Consider the following 14,240-nt stretch of genomic DNA (forward strand, 5'->3'; position numbering starts at 1 on the left):
GTGAGCAATTAGCCAGGGTCCCGTCTGTCTGTTGGGCAAAGATCCGGGACGGGTGGCACTTAGACTTCGCGAGTCACACTGGGTTGTGCTACCGAGACGTCGATATTTCCGTCGGAGTACATGTGTACACCTCATTTGCATGGCATGGCATTGCATTCATACCATTATTGCATTGCATTATTACTTGATCGAGTGTGGTGATGATTGGATTGTGATGTTTCCATTGTGATGATTGGATTGTGTCGATTCTATTGTGGTGATCAGATTGGATCGGGTATATTCGGACTTATCATATTGGGGTTTAGATGCTTACATAGGTGATGACGGATATTCGGTTGCGATTATATTGTCTTATGCTTGATTGTTTTATTTGCTTATCTGCTTTATTTTCTGAATTGTGTTAACTATGCTTAGTCGGCCGATGATGCCTACCGATCTTGTTGTTTGTACTTGACCGCACTTCTTTGCATTCTTTTATGAATGCAGAGTATCAGGTCGGATCTACTTCTCTGACTCGTGGCTGATCGACTCTTCAGCTTCCACTTGAGTTTTCCAGGGTGAGCATGGCGTCCGCTGACCTCGAAGACTCTTCTATTACTTATGTCTTGCTTTCCATTCAGAGACATGATTTGAGACTACTTATGTATTATTATTCAGACTTTAGTATTCGGATTTAGATGCTCTTGTATGACCAGACTAGATACTGGGGTGGATTTCATTTACTTCCGCACTTGTTAACATTATATTATATTGTGAGACTTACGTTATTTTACTTTCTTCCGCTATTTTCTATTATTGTGAATGTTGAGCTAAGGGTTCGCCTACCGAGGTGGAAAAGGTAAGTGACCTAATAAAGAATCTACCAGCAAGGTTAGTGGAAGTCTCAATGCACCTTTGGGTAAAGAAATAGAACTTATTGATGGTAGAGGTCAAATAGAAAGGGTCCAACAATCAGATCTGGTGAAAAAATTTATTGGGAACACAAATGAAATTGAAGATGAATTTGGGTTGTCTAGTGAAGAGGAAGATGATGTAAAAGACACTGTGCATAGTGATGCCGAAGACAATGAAAATATTAACCTTTCTGATGATGAGAATGGTTATGGAAGTGATGTTCATGAAGAGATAAACATAGTTAAGGCAGATTTGAAAGCATATGTGAAGAAAAAAAGGGAGCCAAGAAAGAAAAAAGTTGCTGAGTGTTTTCTGGGAGAAGTTGACATAGATCCAGGTTTTGAAGACATTGACATACCCAAGAAAAATCTGACTGGTAAGCTATTAGATGATGAGCCCTTTTGTGACAGTTCAGATACGGACAGCTTTGAGCGTGAAAGTGATGGGGAAACAGATGTTGAAAAATCTGGTATTTTAAGAGCAAGGAAGAAGGACAAAAGGGTCTCATATGATCCAACATGGAAACAAGTCGTGTGTCAACTAAATATGGTCTTTGGGGATGTGAAAAACTTCAAAAAAGAAATCAGTAGGTACGCAATTGAGAGAGGTTGTCAACTAGATAAGATCCATAATGATAAAAAAAGAGTTAGAGTTAAATGCAAAGCTGGTGGATGTCCTTGGCAACTTTATGCTAGCAAAGACTCTAAATCTCCCAATTTCATTATAAGAATCCAAGACACAAGTGTTATAAGACCAGCACCAATACAATGTGCAACTATAAGTATTTGGCTAAGTACTATAGAAATAGGATTATTTCTCAACCCTGCATAAAGGGGTGGGAAATACAAGATTTGGTCAGGGAAGATACGGGGTTATATGTTGGTAAGTTTCTGTGTTTGAAGGCCAGGAAAATGGTGTTGAAAAAGGTTATGGGTGATCATATTGCTGAGTTTAGTAGAATCTATGACTACAAAGATATGATTCTTGAATCAAATCCAGGAAGCACTTGTGTGGTAAAGGTGACAGATTGTGATGATGGAAAAAAAAACTCTTCCACTCTTTCTATATTTGCTTTTTAGCTTTGAAAAAAGGATTTATTGAGGGTTGTAGAAAGTGTATTGGGTTAGATGGTTTCTTCTTGAAGGTGATATCTCAGGGCCAATTGCTTGTTGCTATTGCAAAGGATGGGAATAATCAGATGTTCCCACTATAGTTGGAACTGAAAGTAAAGATACTTGGACTTGGTTTCTGAGGATCTTGAAATCTGATTTGGACATCAATGATGAAAGAGCAGGATTAACAATCATAAGTGACATGCAAAAGGTATGATTCTCAAACTGGTTTTAGCTATATTTTTGCTACTGTTAATTGTTTTAGTTTATGTTTTCATGTCTTTTTAGCTTCTGTTTTCAGGTCTCTTTAACTACTATTCTAGTTGTAATAACACTGAAAAGGATTTTGTTTTACTTTTTCCCAATTTGTTATATTAGTGTTATTTTCTTATAATAACACTAGAAATGATTTTGTTTTACTTACTGTTTGCACAAACTGATATAAAAAGTTGATGCAAGCTTGGATCAAGAACATAAAAGAAATTACATAGTGTACTTAACTTCTTGCTTTCAAATATAAGTACATCATTAACAACACAGAAAAAGGAAAAAGGTCAAATTACAACTCAATTGTAGTTCTCTATTATGCTTGTTCCAAATAGCTCAATGATTTGAAAGGACTCATAGAACATAACATTTGCTCTTTTTAGGTGTTGTTTTAGCTAATGTCACTTTATTTTTTTGCTGGTTTTAGCTGTTGTTTAGGTGTTGTTTCTAGCGAATTTCAACTTCTTTATTTGCTCTCTTTAGGTGTTGTTTAGGTGCTATTTCAGCTCCTTTTTAGCTAATTTCAGTTTTTTATTTTATTTTTTATTTTTTAGACGGTTTTAGCTGCTGTTTAGGAGTTGTTTTTCAGTTGTTTTTAGCTAATTTCAGACTTCTTTTTTTGCTCTTTTTAGTTGCTGTTGTTTTTAGGTAATTTCAGTTTGTTTTTTTTGGCTGGTTTTAGGTGCTATTTTGCAGCTGTTTTTAGCTAATTTCAGCTCTTTTTTTGCTCTTTTTAGGTGGTGTTTTAGCTGTTGTTTTTAGGTAATTTCAGTTTGTTTTTTAGCTGGTTTTAGTTGCTGTTTTTAGCTAATTTCAGCTCTTTTTTTGCTGTTTATAGTTGTTGTTAAGCTGCTGTTTTAGCTGAAATAATTTCAGCTCCTTTTTAGCTAATTTCAGCTCTTAGTTTTGCTGTTTTAGCATCTGATTTTGAGCTTTTTTCAGGGATTATATTCAGCTGTTCAAGAGTTACTTGCAGAATGTGAACAAAGAATGTGTGCAAGGCATATACTTGCAAGATGGTCACAAGATTGGAAGGGTATTGAAAAAAGAAAAATATTTTGAGCTTGTGCCAGATCAACATTTGAAGCTCAACTCAAGAGGAACTTGGACAAATTAGCACTGTTAGGTGAAGGTATTTCTAACAGCTTAGCAAGCTTTAATCCTGAAAGATGGTCCAAGACAATGTTCAAGACAACTTCAAAATGCGACAGTGTGGATAACAATATGGCTGAAAGCTTCAATGCTTGGGTGTTGGGTGCTAGGCATAAGACTATCATCAGTATGCTTGAAGAGATTAGGACAAAGGTAATGAATAGGTTCACCAAGGTGGTAGCATTTGCGGATAGCTGGACCTATGACATATCCCCAATGGCAATGTCGGTATTAAATACAAATATGGAGATGTCAATGAGGGTGGAAATTAAGTGGAATGGTGATATTGGATATGAAGTGAAGGTTGGTTGATATAAACATGTGGTTAACCTAATTTAGGGAACTTGTACTTGCAGAATTTGGGCCCTAAAAGGGATTCCTTGTGCATATGCAATAGCAGCCATGCATCACGATGAAGCCAATCCCCTTGACGCAGTTTCTACATGGTACAGAAAAGAGACCTACTTGAGAGCTTATGGAAATTTCTTACAACCAATAACCAATATGGAGATGTGGCCTGAGATATCAAATCCAAAAGTTGAGCCATCTCTTGTTAGGAAAATGCCCGGAAGGCCTTCGAAAAAAAGAAAGAAGGAGCTTGGAGAGGTATCAAGTTGTGGAAAGCTTTCAAAGAAGGGAAAAATCATGAGGTGCTCAGTTTGTAAGTCAACAAATCACAATATAAGAACCTGTCCAAACAAACATCCCGCCACTTCAAAGGTACATTCTATTTTTATTAATGTTTATTTATAGCATATTAACATCTTTCACAATTTCAACTTATTTTTTGGAAAGGGAGTAGCTACATCACAAGCATCCACCAGTGGAAAAAAATCAAAGGCGCACATAGAAAAAAATGCTACAAGCAAGGGTGGTAAAGGAAGTCCCAAGCAGCAATCTCATTCGTCTCAGTCCTCTCAAGCAGTGCAACAATCTCAATCCTCTCAACCATCTCAAGCAATAGTAGAAAGTGGCTGTGGCAGTGGAAGTACAAAAGGTGAAAGCAATACATTTAAGAGGCCAAGAGTAGTGGTCCATGGCGTGTTTGTGAGCAAAGGCGGCTTTACTTGTGCTGAGGTAAGGACAAGGGACATTAATAAATTTATCTCCTTAATGACACCTCTTTAAAATAGTTTAACATTTCTTTTATTACTTCGCAACAAGGACGACCTACTAGTAGGGTAATCAAAAGTGGAGCACAAGAGAAATTGATAAGTTCAGCTGTTGTGATTGGTGATCTTGGTTATGCACCAAGTAAAGGTCTCAAATGGAATGGAAAAAAGGCTATCACAGGAAGGCAACTTCAACATAAAAGTGCATCTCTTAGGTATATGAAAACCAAGTTACAAGTTTCACCACAAAGTGCAACAAAAGCTGGAGGTAGGGGTGTACATGGACCAGGTTGGTTTAGATTTTTTAAATACCAAACCAAACCAATTACGTCGGGTTTTTAAATTTATACACCAAACCAAACCAATAAAATTCGGGTTTTTCAACCTAGGGTTTTCTCGGGTTATTCGATTTTCTCGGGTTTTTCGGGTTTTTTTCGGAATAGTCTTGATACAACACATATAACTATTACTTCAAATATTTCTTAAGTCATAGTAAGATAGAACTATATAATTAAGGTGTTTCTTAAGAAAATAACACAAAATAATATGAGAAGAGTGATGACATTGTATTAAAATATTTAACAAAAGATAATAAAATCGGTTAAAATAGATATTGCTAATTAACAAACCATAAAGAAAATGACCATAATCTAAAAATACTAAGTCATGCTAAAATAAGTACAGCTAATAAGTATTAATTACATGATAAAGAAAAAAAAACTTAAGTTATATATATATATTCACTCTCTAAATCAATTATGCAAAACTAAAGAATAAATATCTAACATTATTATCATTCCTAGTGGTAAATTGAATTTCTTTTGTTAGCATTAGTGTTGAGTTGGTTTTGGTTTGGACTTTATTTGAGTTACTAACATCCATAGGATATAAAACTTATTGACATTCAAAATTCTAAATTCAAGTTTGAATAATATGATAACAGATTAAAAAACTACAAAAAAAATTGAAGAAATATTTATAAATTACATTACTAATAAATATTTTTATGCATAAAATATTTTAAAAATTGAATACATGTAATGTCGGGTTGGTTTGGTTCGGTTTGACTTTTTTTAGTTAAAACCAAACCAAACTAATTATGATCGGGTTTTTTTTTTCAACACCAAACCAAACCACTAGTCGGGTTTTTTTCTCAGTTTGACTCGGTTTATCGGTTTGGTGCTGTTTGTCGGTTTACTTTGTACACCCCTAGCTGGAGGTGTTTAGGAAAGACGTGACTGATTTTTGTTGCGGCTCGAACTACTTTAACTGGGGGTGTTTAGGAAAGACGAGACTAATTTTTTGTTGTGGTTCAAACTATTTCTAAGTTGTGTATTTTGATTGTGAATATGGTAGTACTGATTTTTGGTCGTGTATGGTGACTGATTTAGCCCAAATAGTTATTGTATGGTGACTGCTTTTTGACTAGTAGTTATTGAATGGTGTTGTTTAACATTCAGTTCAGTTCTTTAAGTGAATGTTGTTTTTAATGTATGGTTATTGTTGTGTTATGTGAGAACAACAAAAGGAGGAAGTTTTGTTAGTGAATAGAGATAAGATTGAGGTACAACAAATTAAAATAGCTTGAGAGGAAGCTATGAAGATTCTTCCGCATGTATATTTCTATTCAGAACGTTTAGTGTGTGTATTAAAATAGTTGCGGTTGTACTTCTTGAAATGAGGATTACAGTGCGAGACGAAAGGAGTAGGTGTTCTATTTAGAATAAATTTGTGGAGTTTTCGCAAATGTTGCTAAGACTTAAACAGTTCATAATTGCTTCTAATGCAAGTATGGTTCTACTAGAATTTGTCACTATTTTTGAGATGACACCTTTGTTACTTCCCAAGCTAAACTGTAAGCCAATATGTTTCTTCTTAATATAGGCATTTTCTGGTTTTGCTAGTTCTTTCATGGAGATGATTTGCACAGATTAGACAAACAAAATTACACAAAATACCATTCTATCTTACATTCACTAATTCCATATTACACAAAAATATTCAAACTTGCACAGGGCTCCCTAGCATTTGAACAAAAAAAAAATACATTAAAACATACACTAATAAACAACAACATCTTCAAATTTTTCTTCTTCTTCAATTCATCCTCAAGTTCCTTCTTATCCCTTTTCAAGCCAAGAATAATAGCCTTTGCTTGGGCTGGGAATGTATCATCATACCAATCAAAGAATCCACAGCAACACGACCACTAATCTGAAAAAATTAAATCACATCATATAACCGGATGATTAATGGCAAAAACATATAGGTTAATGTATAGTAATTTGAAAGATGATTATCCCATAATTCGGGCATCCATAAAAACATCTTCCCGGATGATTATTCGTTGTTGATGTTCTTATAGTTATAGGCTGCCCACATTTACAAAAGACATTCTTCCTAATTTTGACAAGAAAATATGACCAATGAAGAAGATGCAAGGAAACAAAAAGGAGGAGAAAATCTTATTAGCCCTTACAGAAGAAGAAAATGAAGAACAAGGTTGATAATGAAGAAGAAATAAATGAAAAAAATCTGCACAAGAGAAGAAGAAATGAAGAAAAATGGTTGAGAAATGATGAAAAAGAAAGGGGAGAGCTTAGGGTTTTAAAGAATTAATTGAAAAATTGAAAAAAAAAATGAGTCAGCAAAATATAGCCGTTATCTATGCCAAATGGACAAAAAAAAATTGATAAAATTTTGCTTCACGCGCTTTGAGGTGAGTGAGGTCAAACATTTAGTCTAGTCAGCGTCCAGGTGTGTTTTGCTAACCGTATAGTGATAGTTTAGGTGTGTTTTGCTCACTTTGGATGGTTCAGATATGAAACACAAAAAAACGTGACAGTTTAGGTGTGTTTTTGACCCTTTACAAAAAAAAAAAAAAAAAAAAAAAAAAAAAAGGACAGTTTGTTGACTTTGTAATTAATGGTGACCAAAAACGACTACTCAAAAGAAGGAAACATGGGCATAATGGTCCTAACGAGTACGAAAATGAAAATCAAATAAATTTTAATTTGCTAGCAATACACGTTTCCTGTTTCGATTTAGTCATGTCTTCTTAATGTCTCTAGAAAGGTTAAATAGATTGGGTTTATTATCAACTAAAAAAGAATTATTAAAAGAAAGTGATCATAAAAATCAATTAATTAATAATCGTATCTCAAAAGCTAGCAAAGTAATTTCAAACAAAAAAAAAAATTTATAAAAAAAGTTAAGTTTAAGGCACACTATTAAAGTTTGACTTTGAATCACCAATATCATTGAGCTGCCTAGCCCTTTGCTTTATGCATTAATTAGTAACAAGCAACTTGCTATGTATGATATGACTTGATATATGGTCCACATGAACCTTAGGCACATAACTAAATTTTATTGTAGACCTAGTTCATGCAAACAGCACCATAGCAGATAAGAAGAGATGATTCAAATCATCCTAAGCAATTCTTCACCAACTTTGGTAGAGCGATACAACTGCTCGACATGTTGGCAAACACAGGCAGATACTGAAATGTATCTTGTCATCAACTCCCTCGCAGCGTCATCTGAAAATATATATACACACCAATTTAATGTATTAGACAAGTTACAAATTAACGCATATTACTGAAAGGGTCAAATAATTAATACTAACCATCACCATCAATCAAGTTAAAGAACTCAGTTTTGTCCATCATCCATCCCATGGCAACATAGCATCCTTAACGCTCGCCCCATGGTATGCACCAAAAACCTCATCATAAGCTTTCCTAAGCGGACGAACTAGTGAATCTCCCCTGTCAAATTAACCACTAAATGTGGGCGTGTAACTTGGAAAAATTACATATTTAGTTTTCACCTAAACATGAAATAATCAGATTGACCATCATAGTATCTATGCTTAATTGCTCACTTTGCAAAATCTAATTTGGAATTTTGAAGTGCTAGATATGAAAATTTAAGATTTGTTAGATATATTAAAGCATTTTAAGACGACATTTTTTTGTTGTCCTGTTCCAACATACTCTCTTGCAAGGATTTCCTAGAAAAACACCCTTAGAAGATCTGCTGCACGCTTTATCCTGAGATGGAATCTTGTATGGCTGCTGTTTTCTCTTGCGAGACCATTTGTAATCTCATAATCCAACATAAACTCCACCGTATTGTATTTCTGCCAAGCATCTTCCTGAGCATTAGCCTAGCAATTGAAAGTCTATTAGCTACATAGAAGAACAAACTAACGTGGTTAAAAAAGTTAAAGGGAAATCTAGAGATTGTTTCAAAACTATAGAATTAGTTCAATTACAAACTAGTTCTGATCTTATGATGCTCGAATTTTCAAAAAAATTGCATTATTTTTGAAGGATTTGTTTCAAAACTATAGAATTAGTTCAATTACAAACTAGTTAAAGGGAAAGCTAGAGATTTGTTTCAAAACTATAGAATTAGTTCAATTACAAACTAGTTCTGATATTATGTTGCTCGAATTTATTGTAGTGCACCAAAAGGGAAAGTTAGAGATTTGTTTCAAAACTATAGAATTAAAGGGAAAGCTAGAGATTTGTTCAAAACTATAGAATTAGTTCAATTACAAACTAGTTCTGATATTATGTTGCTCGAATTTATTGTAGTGCACCAAAAGGGAAAGTTAGAGATTTGTTTCAAAACTATAGAATTAAAGGGAAAGCTAGAGATTTGTTCAAAACTATAGAATTAGTTCAATTACAAACTAGTTCTGATGTTATGTTGCTCGAATTTATTGTAGTGCACCAAAAGGGAAAGTTAGAGATTTGTTTCAAAACTATAGAATTAGTTCAATTACAAACTAGTTCTGATCTTATGTTGCTCGAATTTTCAAAAAATTGCATTACTTTTGAAGGATTAGATACGCACCCAATGACAACTTTGGAGGTCTTAATAATATAATTCTGGTCAGACACGAGTCTTTTTAAGCGGAATGAGTGATAAGCAGGAGTTTGTGTACCTTGTAGAATGAGGACATCCACATTTTAGATGTGGAACATGTCAAAAGTTTGAATAGGGATATATGCAGGAGCGAAGCCAGGCATAGCCATCCGAACCCCCTTCGGCGAAAAAATTACACTGTTTATACATGACTAAAATTATTTTTCATATATATTTAGTAGATGTTGAACCCCTTTGACTTCTTCGTGGGTTCACTTTTATAAATTTTGAACCCCTTAATGAAAACCCTGATTCCATCACTGGATATATGATATATGCATATAGTAAGGAATAGTTTGTTGTTAAGGTGCAATTCTTTAGTTTAAACCTAAGAAAGGAAATTATAACTCTCTTCTTACTTTGTTCTTCTTGTGATTTTATCTTGTGCACCAAGGCAAGTGATTCCAGATAATGTTTTATGCAAAAAATGTCTCTCTTGCCCATTGACTATTTAAATTCTTCTGTTGTCTTTTTCCCAAATCCCGTAGACCGAGCTAAAGATAGGACATAATGGGAAAAAACGCCGACTCTAATTTGTTTTGGACCAAAACATAGTTATTATTATTGTCGTCTTCTTCCCGTATATATACACACACGAACTGTTTTTCATACGCTCATACATCTCTTCACATTCTGGCAAGTTACTATCTTAAACTTCTTACAAAATTTGTAAAAGGTAATGTGATGGTTAAAGTCAATAAGGAAATCTTTTACAAAGGAGTGTAATATCGTTCATATATAGGACATATAACCTTGAATGGCACTTAATTATTGCGGAGTCAAACAAGGTCTTCATCAATGCTTTACTTAGACTTCTAAAACCATTGCCCTCTCTCATGGACCACAACCATTCTTCCCATATCTCCTAACTAGGAGCTATATTTGACCTTGAATTCTTAGATTTAATAATCGATTAAACTGAACTAAAATCAGAGGAAAAAAATAAAAGAATTTGAGAAAATAGATAATTGCATTTCCTGATTTATTGTGATGCCACATCACCCCTCAATTGCCCTGCTTTATATAGCTACATAGATATTACGGTATGGAGCAGTTTATGATTTTGGAGGAACTGGAGGTAAAAAGTTTCGTACTCCCGCCCTCCCATTTTATGATAACGTATTTAGTTAGGTACATAACTTGAATTTTTTTTTAAAAAAAACACCTTCTAACATGTAAGCTCAATATATGTGCAATAACAAAATTAACTTTTTTAAATGGGTAATGATGAGAGCTCCACATAGTTTCATTTTATTCCTTACAAAAGAATAGACTTATTGGATGCAGGAATAAATATTCGAGGGTATTCTCGTATCGAGGAATGCGAGGTCCGAGGACGCCTGGTCTCGGGACATTGGGAGTAAGAAGGCTCGGAGGACTCAAAGCATAGGCGAGAAGTTTCCGTAGTCGCAAAAGTCTCAAACAGAACTATACGTTGTACTGCCTACTATTCCCAAAAACCCCCCATCACATCAACTGTCATCGAGCAGAGTGCCACTGTGACCAGAGTCCAAGTTGCGTCACTCAACTGACGTCACCTAGGACAGTAACATACCAAGGGTTTAGCTATATAAATGAAGCTTAGGAGAGAAGAAAGGATCATCACACTTTTGTACCCAAGTTCTCACTTCTTGTATTATTATTTGGCTAAGAAATATACTTACTCTCGGAGATCTAATCATTATTGTGATTTTCTTACTTTCCATTTACACTATTAATTTAGATAACTATTATTGCTTGTATCTCTCATAAGAGAAACAACCAAACCCCGAGCTCATTCGAGAGAGTCTCCGGATTGAATACGACCTCCTTGTCTTTAAACCCGCAAAAACAAATCTCCAATTTCATTTTTGGTGGCTAACGATTTTACCGGAAAACAGTTTGGCGCCGTCTGTAGGGATAGACAGTTGTAGAAGTTGTCTCGATCTGTAGCTGATTTTCTTGAAAAATCTCGGGACTAAGCACTTCATCAAAACATCGCTGGAGAAGATAATGTGGCACGGGGAACGCAGGGACTTGGAGGACTGCCGTCACCCGTCGAACTCCAAAACCTGGTAAATCGCTCAGAAGCGGCACGAACGAAAGAAAAATCTGAGCCAAAGAGGCGGAGCGATGAAAGCAAATCATCGATCAAACCATCGAAATAAGGTCGTTCTGGCAGGGACTCAGGGAAGGCAAAGGTGAAAGAGACTCTTGCGGGGGGAGGGCTCAGCTATATCACGAACCAACAAACCCCGAGTGGCCAAAAAGAGAAGGTTGCTCAGCAAAAAGACAATCTCGGCCATCCTGAAAGGCCAGAATGAAATCATGCTGCGCATGGAAGCCGCGGTAGCCATCATAGTTGCTCACTCAAGAGCTGGGACTCCCACGACAGGGCAAAAAGCTGCAGACTCCACGAATGATCCTGCAGCCAGCAAAAAGGCTAGCGAAGGTAGGAAAGACCGGATAGATGCATTCATGAAAGGGCTGCAACGCATAAAAAAGGAAATGAATGAGCGGATGAGTCAGATCCCCAAAGCACCGCCGATGATCAAAGGTACAGGAGCCAGAAGATACGGAGTCTTGCCGTACCCAGGGAGCGCTGCGCCTGCCCCCATCCCGAAGAAAGTCAAAATGCCTGATATATCGAAATATGATGGAACCACAGACCCGGAAGATCATATCTCAACCTTCGAGGCAGCAGTCACCGGGCGTTAACTTAAACAATTGGAAGTTGAATCGCCTACGCCTCATTCGGCCAAACGCTCATAAAGGTAGCACTTTCCTGTATATTCACCTGCCTGAAAATTCTATTGATTGCTTCGCTTCTCTTGCAGATGTCTTTGTTAAGGCGCACGCAGGAGCTCGGAGGGTAGAAACCCATCAGCATGATGTGTTTACAATCAAGCAACGAGGGGACGAACACCTGAGAAGTTTCGTGGGCAGGCTCCAAAGAGAAAGGATATTGCTGCCACCTATTGACGAAGACTGGGCAGCTGTTGCTTTCACCGATAGGTTGAACCCGGAAGGCTCAAATGCCTCCAGAAAACTAAATACAGTTTGAGGGAGCCTTGGCACAAATGTGGAGCAAAGTCAATCTCAGGTATAGAGCCAAAATGAGAATCGAAGAAGATCGGCGAAGAGGACGACATCCCACATTGATAATCGCCCCCTCCCCCCCGAAAAGATCTAGTCAGGGGTACGGCACCGACATTACAAGCAGTAGGCGTTTTGGTTCGTACAAGATGAGGAAGCCCTTGTACACAAATATGAACCGAGGAAACATCAGGAAAAATCAAGGCCTCATGGATGGAGGCCCTTGGCGAACCGAGAGGTCCGCGCCAAAAGGTAGCGGCCCTCTGAAGCTATCCGACCATAACCGATCAGCGCTACAGAGATCGTGTCGGTAATGAAGACCATGAAGGAAGACAAATTCCCCGATGCCATTCACTCCAACTCAAAAAAAATACGATGTGGTTATATTGCCATTATCATAACATCCACGGGCACATTACCGAAGATTATAGTAACTTGAGAATAGAGGTAGCATAATTGTTACGCGTTGGGCATTTGAGGGAATACATCAGCAACGGGGCAAAGCTCAACTTGAGCTGAAACGATGGGCAGAGGCCAAATTAGACGCCGTCGCCTACACATACCATTTATATGATCTTCAACACAAAGATGATAAACAAAGTCACTTACACTTCCACGAAAAAGTCATAGGTATCGGTTACCACCACCTTACGAGAGTCAGGATTTGCAGAAGATCAAGATGTATCATTCACCGAGGCTGATTGCGGGAACCTCTCTCCATTCCATACTGAGGCCCTAGTAATATCTTTAACAATTAATAAATCTTTCATTAAGCGTGTCTTAATTGATCCAGGGAGCATGGCGAATATCATTCAGCTAAGAGTTTTGAAAGAGATGAGGGAGGAGAAGTCCGTTGTCCGCACGACCAAGGTGCAGGCAGGATTCAATATGTCCAGCGAGCTGACCAAAGGAGAGACAAATTTGACCGTTTGTTCTGACGGCGTGAAGCAGATCACAACCTTCGATGTCATGTCCAAGGATATGACTTACAATACGATCCTCGAAAGACCATGGATACACGCGATGCAGGCCGTTGCCTCGACTTATCACCAGAAAGTCAAGTTCCCTATACCTTGGGGGATCAGAGAACTTAAGTGGGACGTCTTCCACAGTCAAAGAGAGGATATGTTGGCAGCAGTGGCTTCCCGGTAGTCAACAGCGATCGATAGCAATTATAGAAATCGAACCCGGGCAACGGATCCGGAGAAAACAAAGAGCGGTTAGACGACAGAGAATGCCTGAGTCAAGCTCGCCCGAAAGTTTTCATCTTACCTCCATATAAGGATCGCGATATTCAACAATCCAAGAACTAGAAAGTGTGGAGCTTTTCGAAGAATGTCCCGAAAAGAAAGTATACCTGGGCTCAGACCTATCACCCGGGCTCAGGAGTGAATTTTTGAATTATTTAACTCACTGATTGTTTTGCGTGGTCTCATCTTGACATAACAGGGATCCCTCGGATATAGCCATCCACAAATTGAGTGCGAACCCAAATCACATCCCAGTCAGGCAAAGAAAACGGCCCATATCGTCAATAAGGGACCAGTTCGTCAAGGAGAAACTGACTCGTTTTCTCAACATAGGGTCTATACAGGCAGTTAAGAACCCCAAATGTCTTACCAACGTGGTGGTTGTACCTAAGAAACTTAATAAGTTCAGAATGTATGTGGATTTCAAAGACTTGAAC

General features: G+C 37.1%; 1 protein-coding gene across 2 annotated transcripts; it reads left to right on the top strand.

Annotated features, from left to right (window-relative positions):
• Positions 1-860: 860 nt before the first annotated feature.
• Positions 861-4,800, top strand: LOC132029780 (uncharacterized). Of its 2 annotated transcripts, XM_059419134.1 has the most exons (4): positions 861-2,217; positions 3,216-4,145; positions 4,221-4,502; positions 4,590-4,800. In XM_059419134.1, exons 2-4 carry the CDS (start codon positions 3,828-3,830, stop codon positions 4,608-4,610), a joined length of 621 nt encoding a protein of 206 aa, XP_059275117.1. In that variant the 5' UTR covers positions 861-2,217; positions 3,216-3,827; the 3' UTR covers positions 4,611-4,800. The 2 variants fall into 2 exon arrangements, with proteins under 2 accessions (XP_059275117.1, XP_059275116.1); XM_059419133.1 differs by having other exon boundaries at positions 4,221-4,800.
• Positions 4,801-14,240: the final 9,440 nt, after the last annotated feature.

Source organism: Lycium ferocissimum, chromosome 9 (assembly GCF_029784015.1).
Source record: "Lycium ferocissimum isolate CSIRO_LF1 chromosome 9, AGI_CSIRO_Lferr_CH_V1, whole genome shotgun sequence".
Taxonomy (NCBI): domain Eukaryota; kingdom Viridiplantae; phylum Streptophyta; class Magnoliopsida; order Solanales; family Solanaceae; genus Lycium; species Lycium ferocissimum.

Bases quoted from the DNA above. Each gene is read 5' to 3' on its own strand.
- LOC132029780 (XM_059419133.1), top strand. From the start codon at position 3,828: ATGCATCACGATGAAGCCAATCCCCTTGACGCAGTTTCTACATGGTAC. The intron at 4,146-4,220 runs GTACATTCTATT...TTTTTTGGAAAG, and splicing joins AACATCCCGCCACTTCAAAG to GGAGTAGCTACATCACAAGC.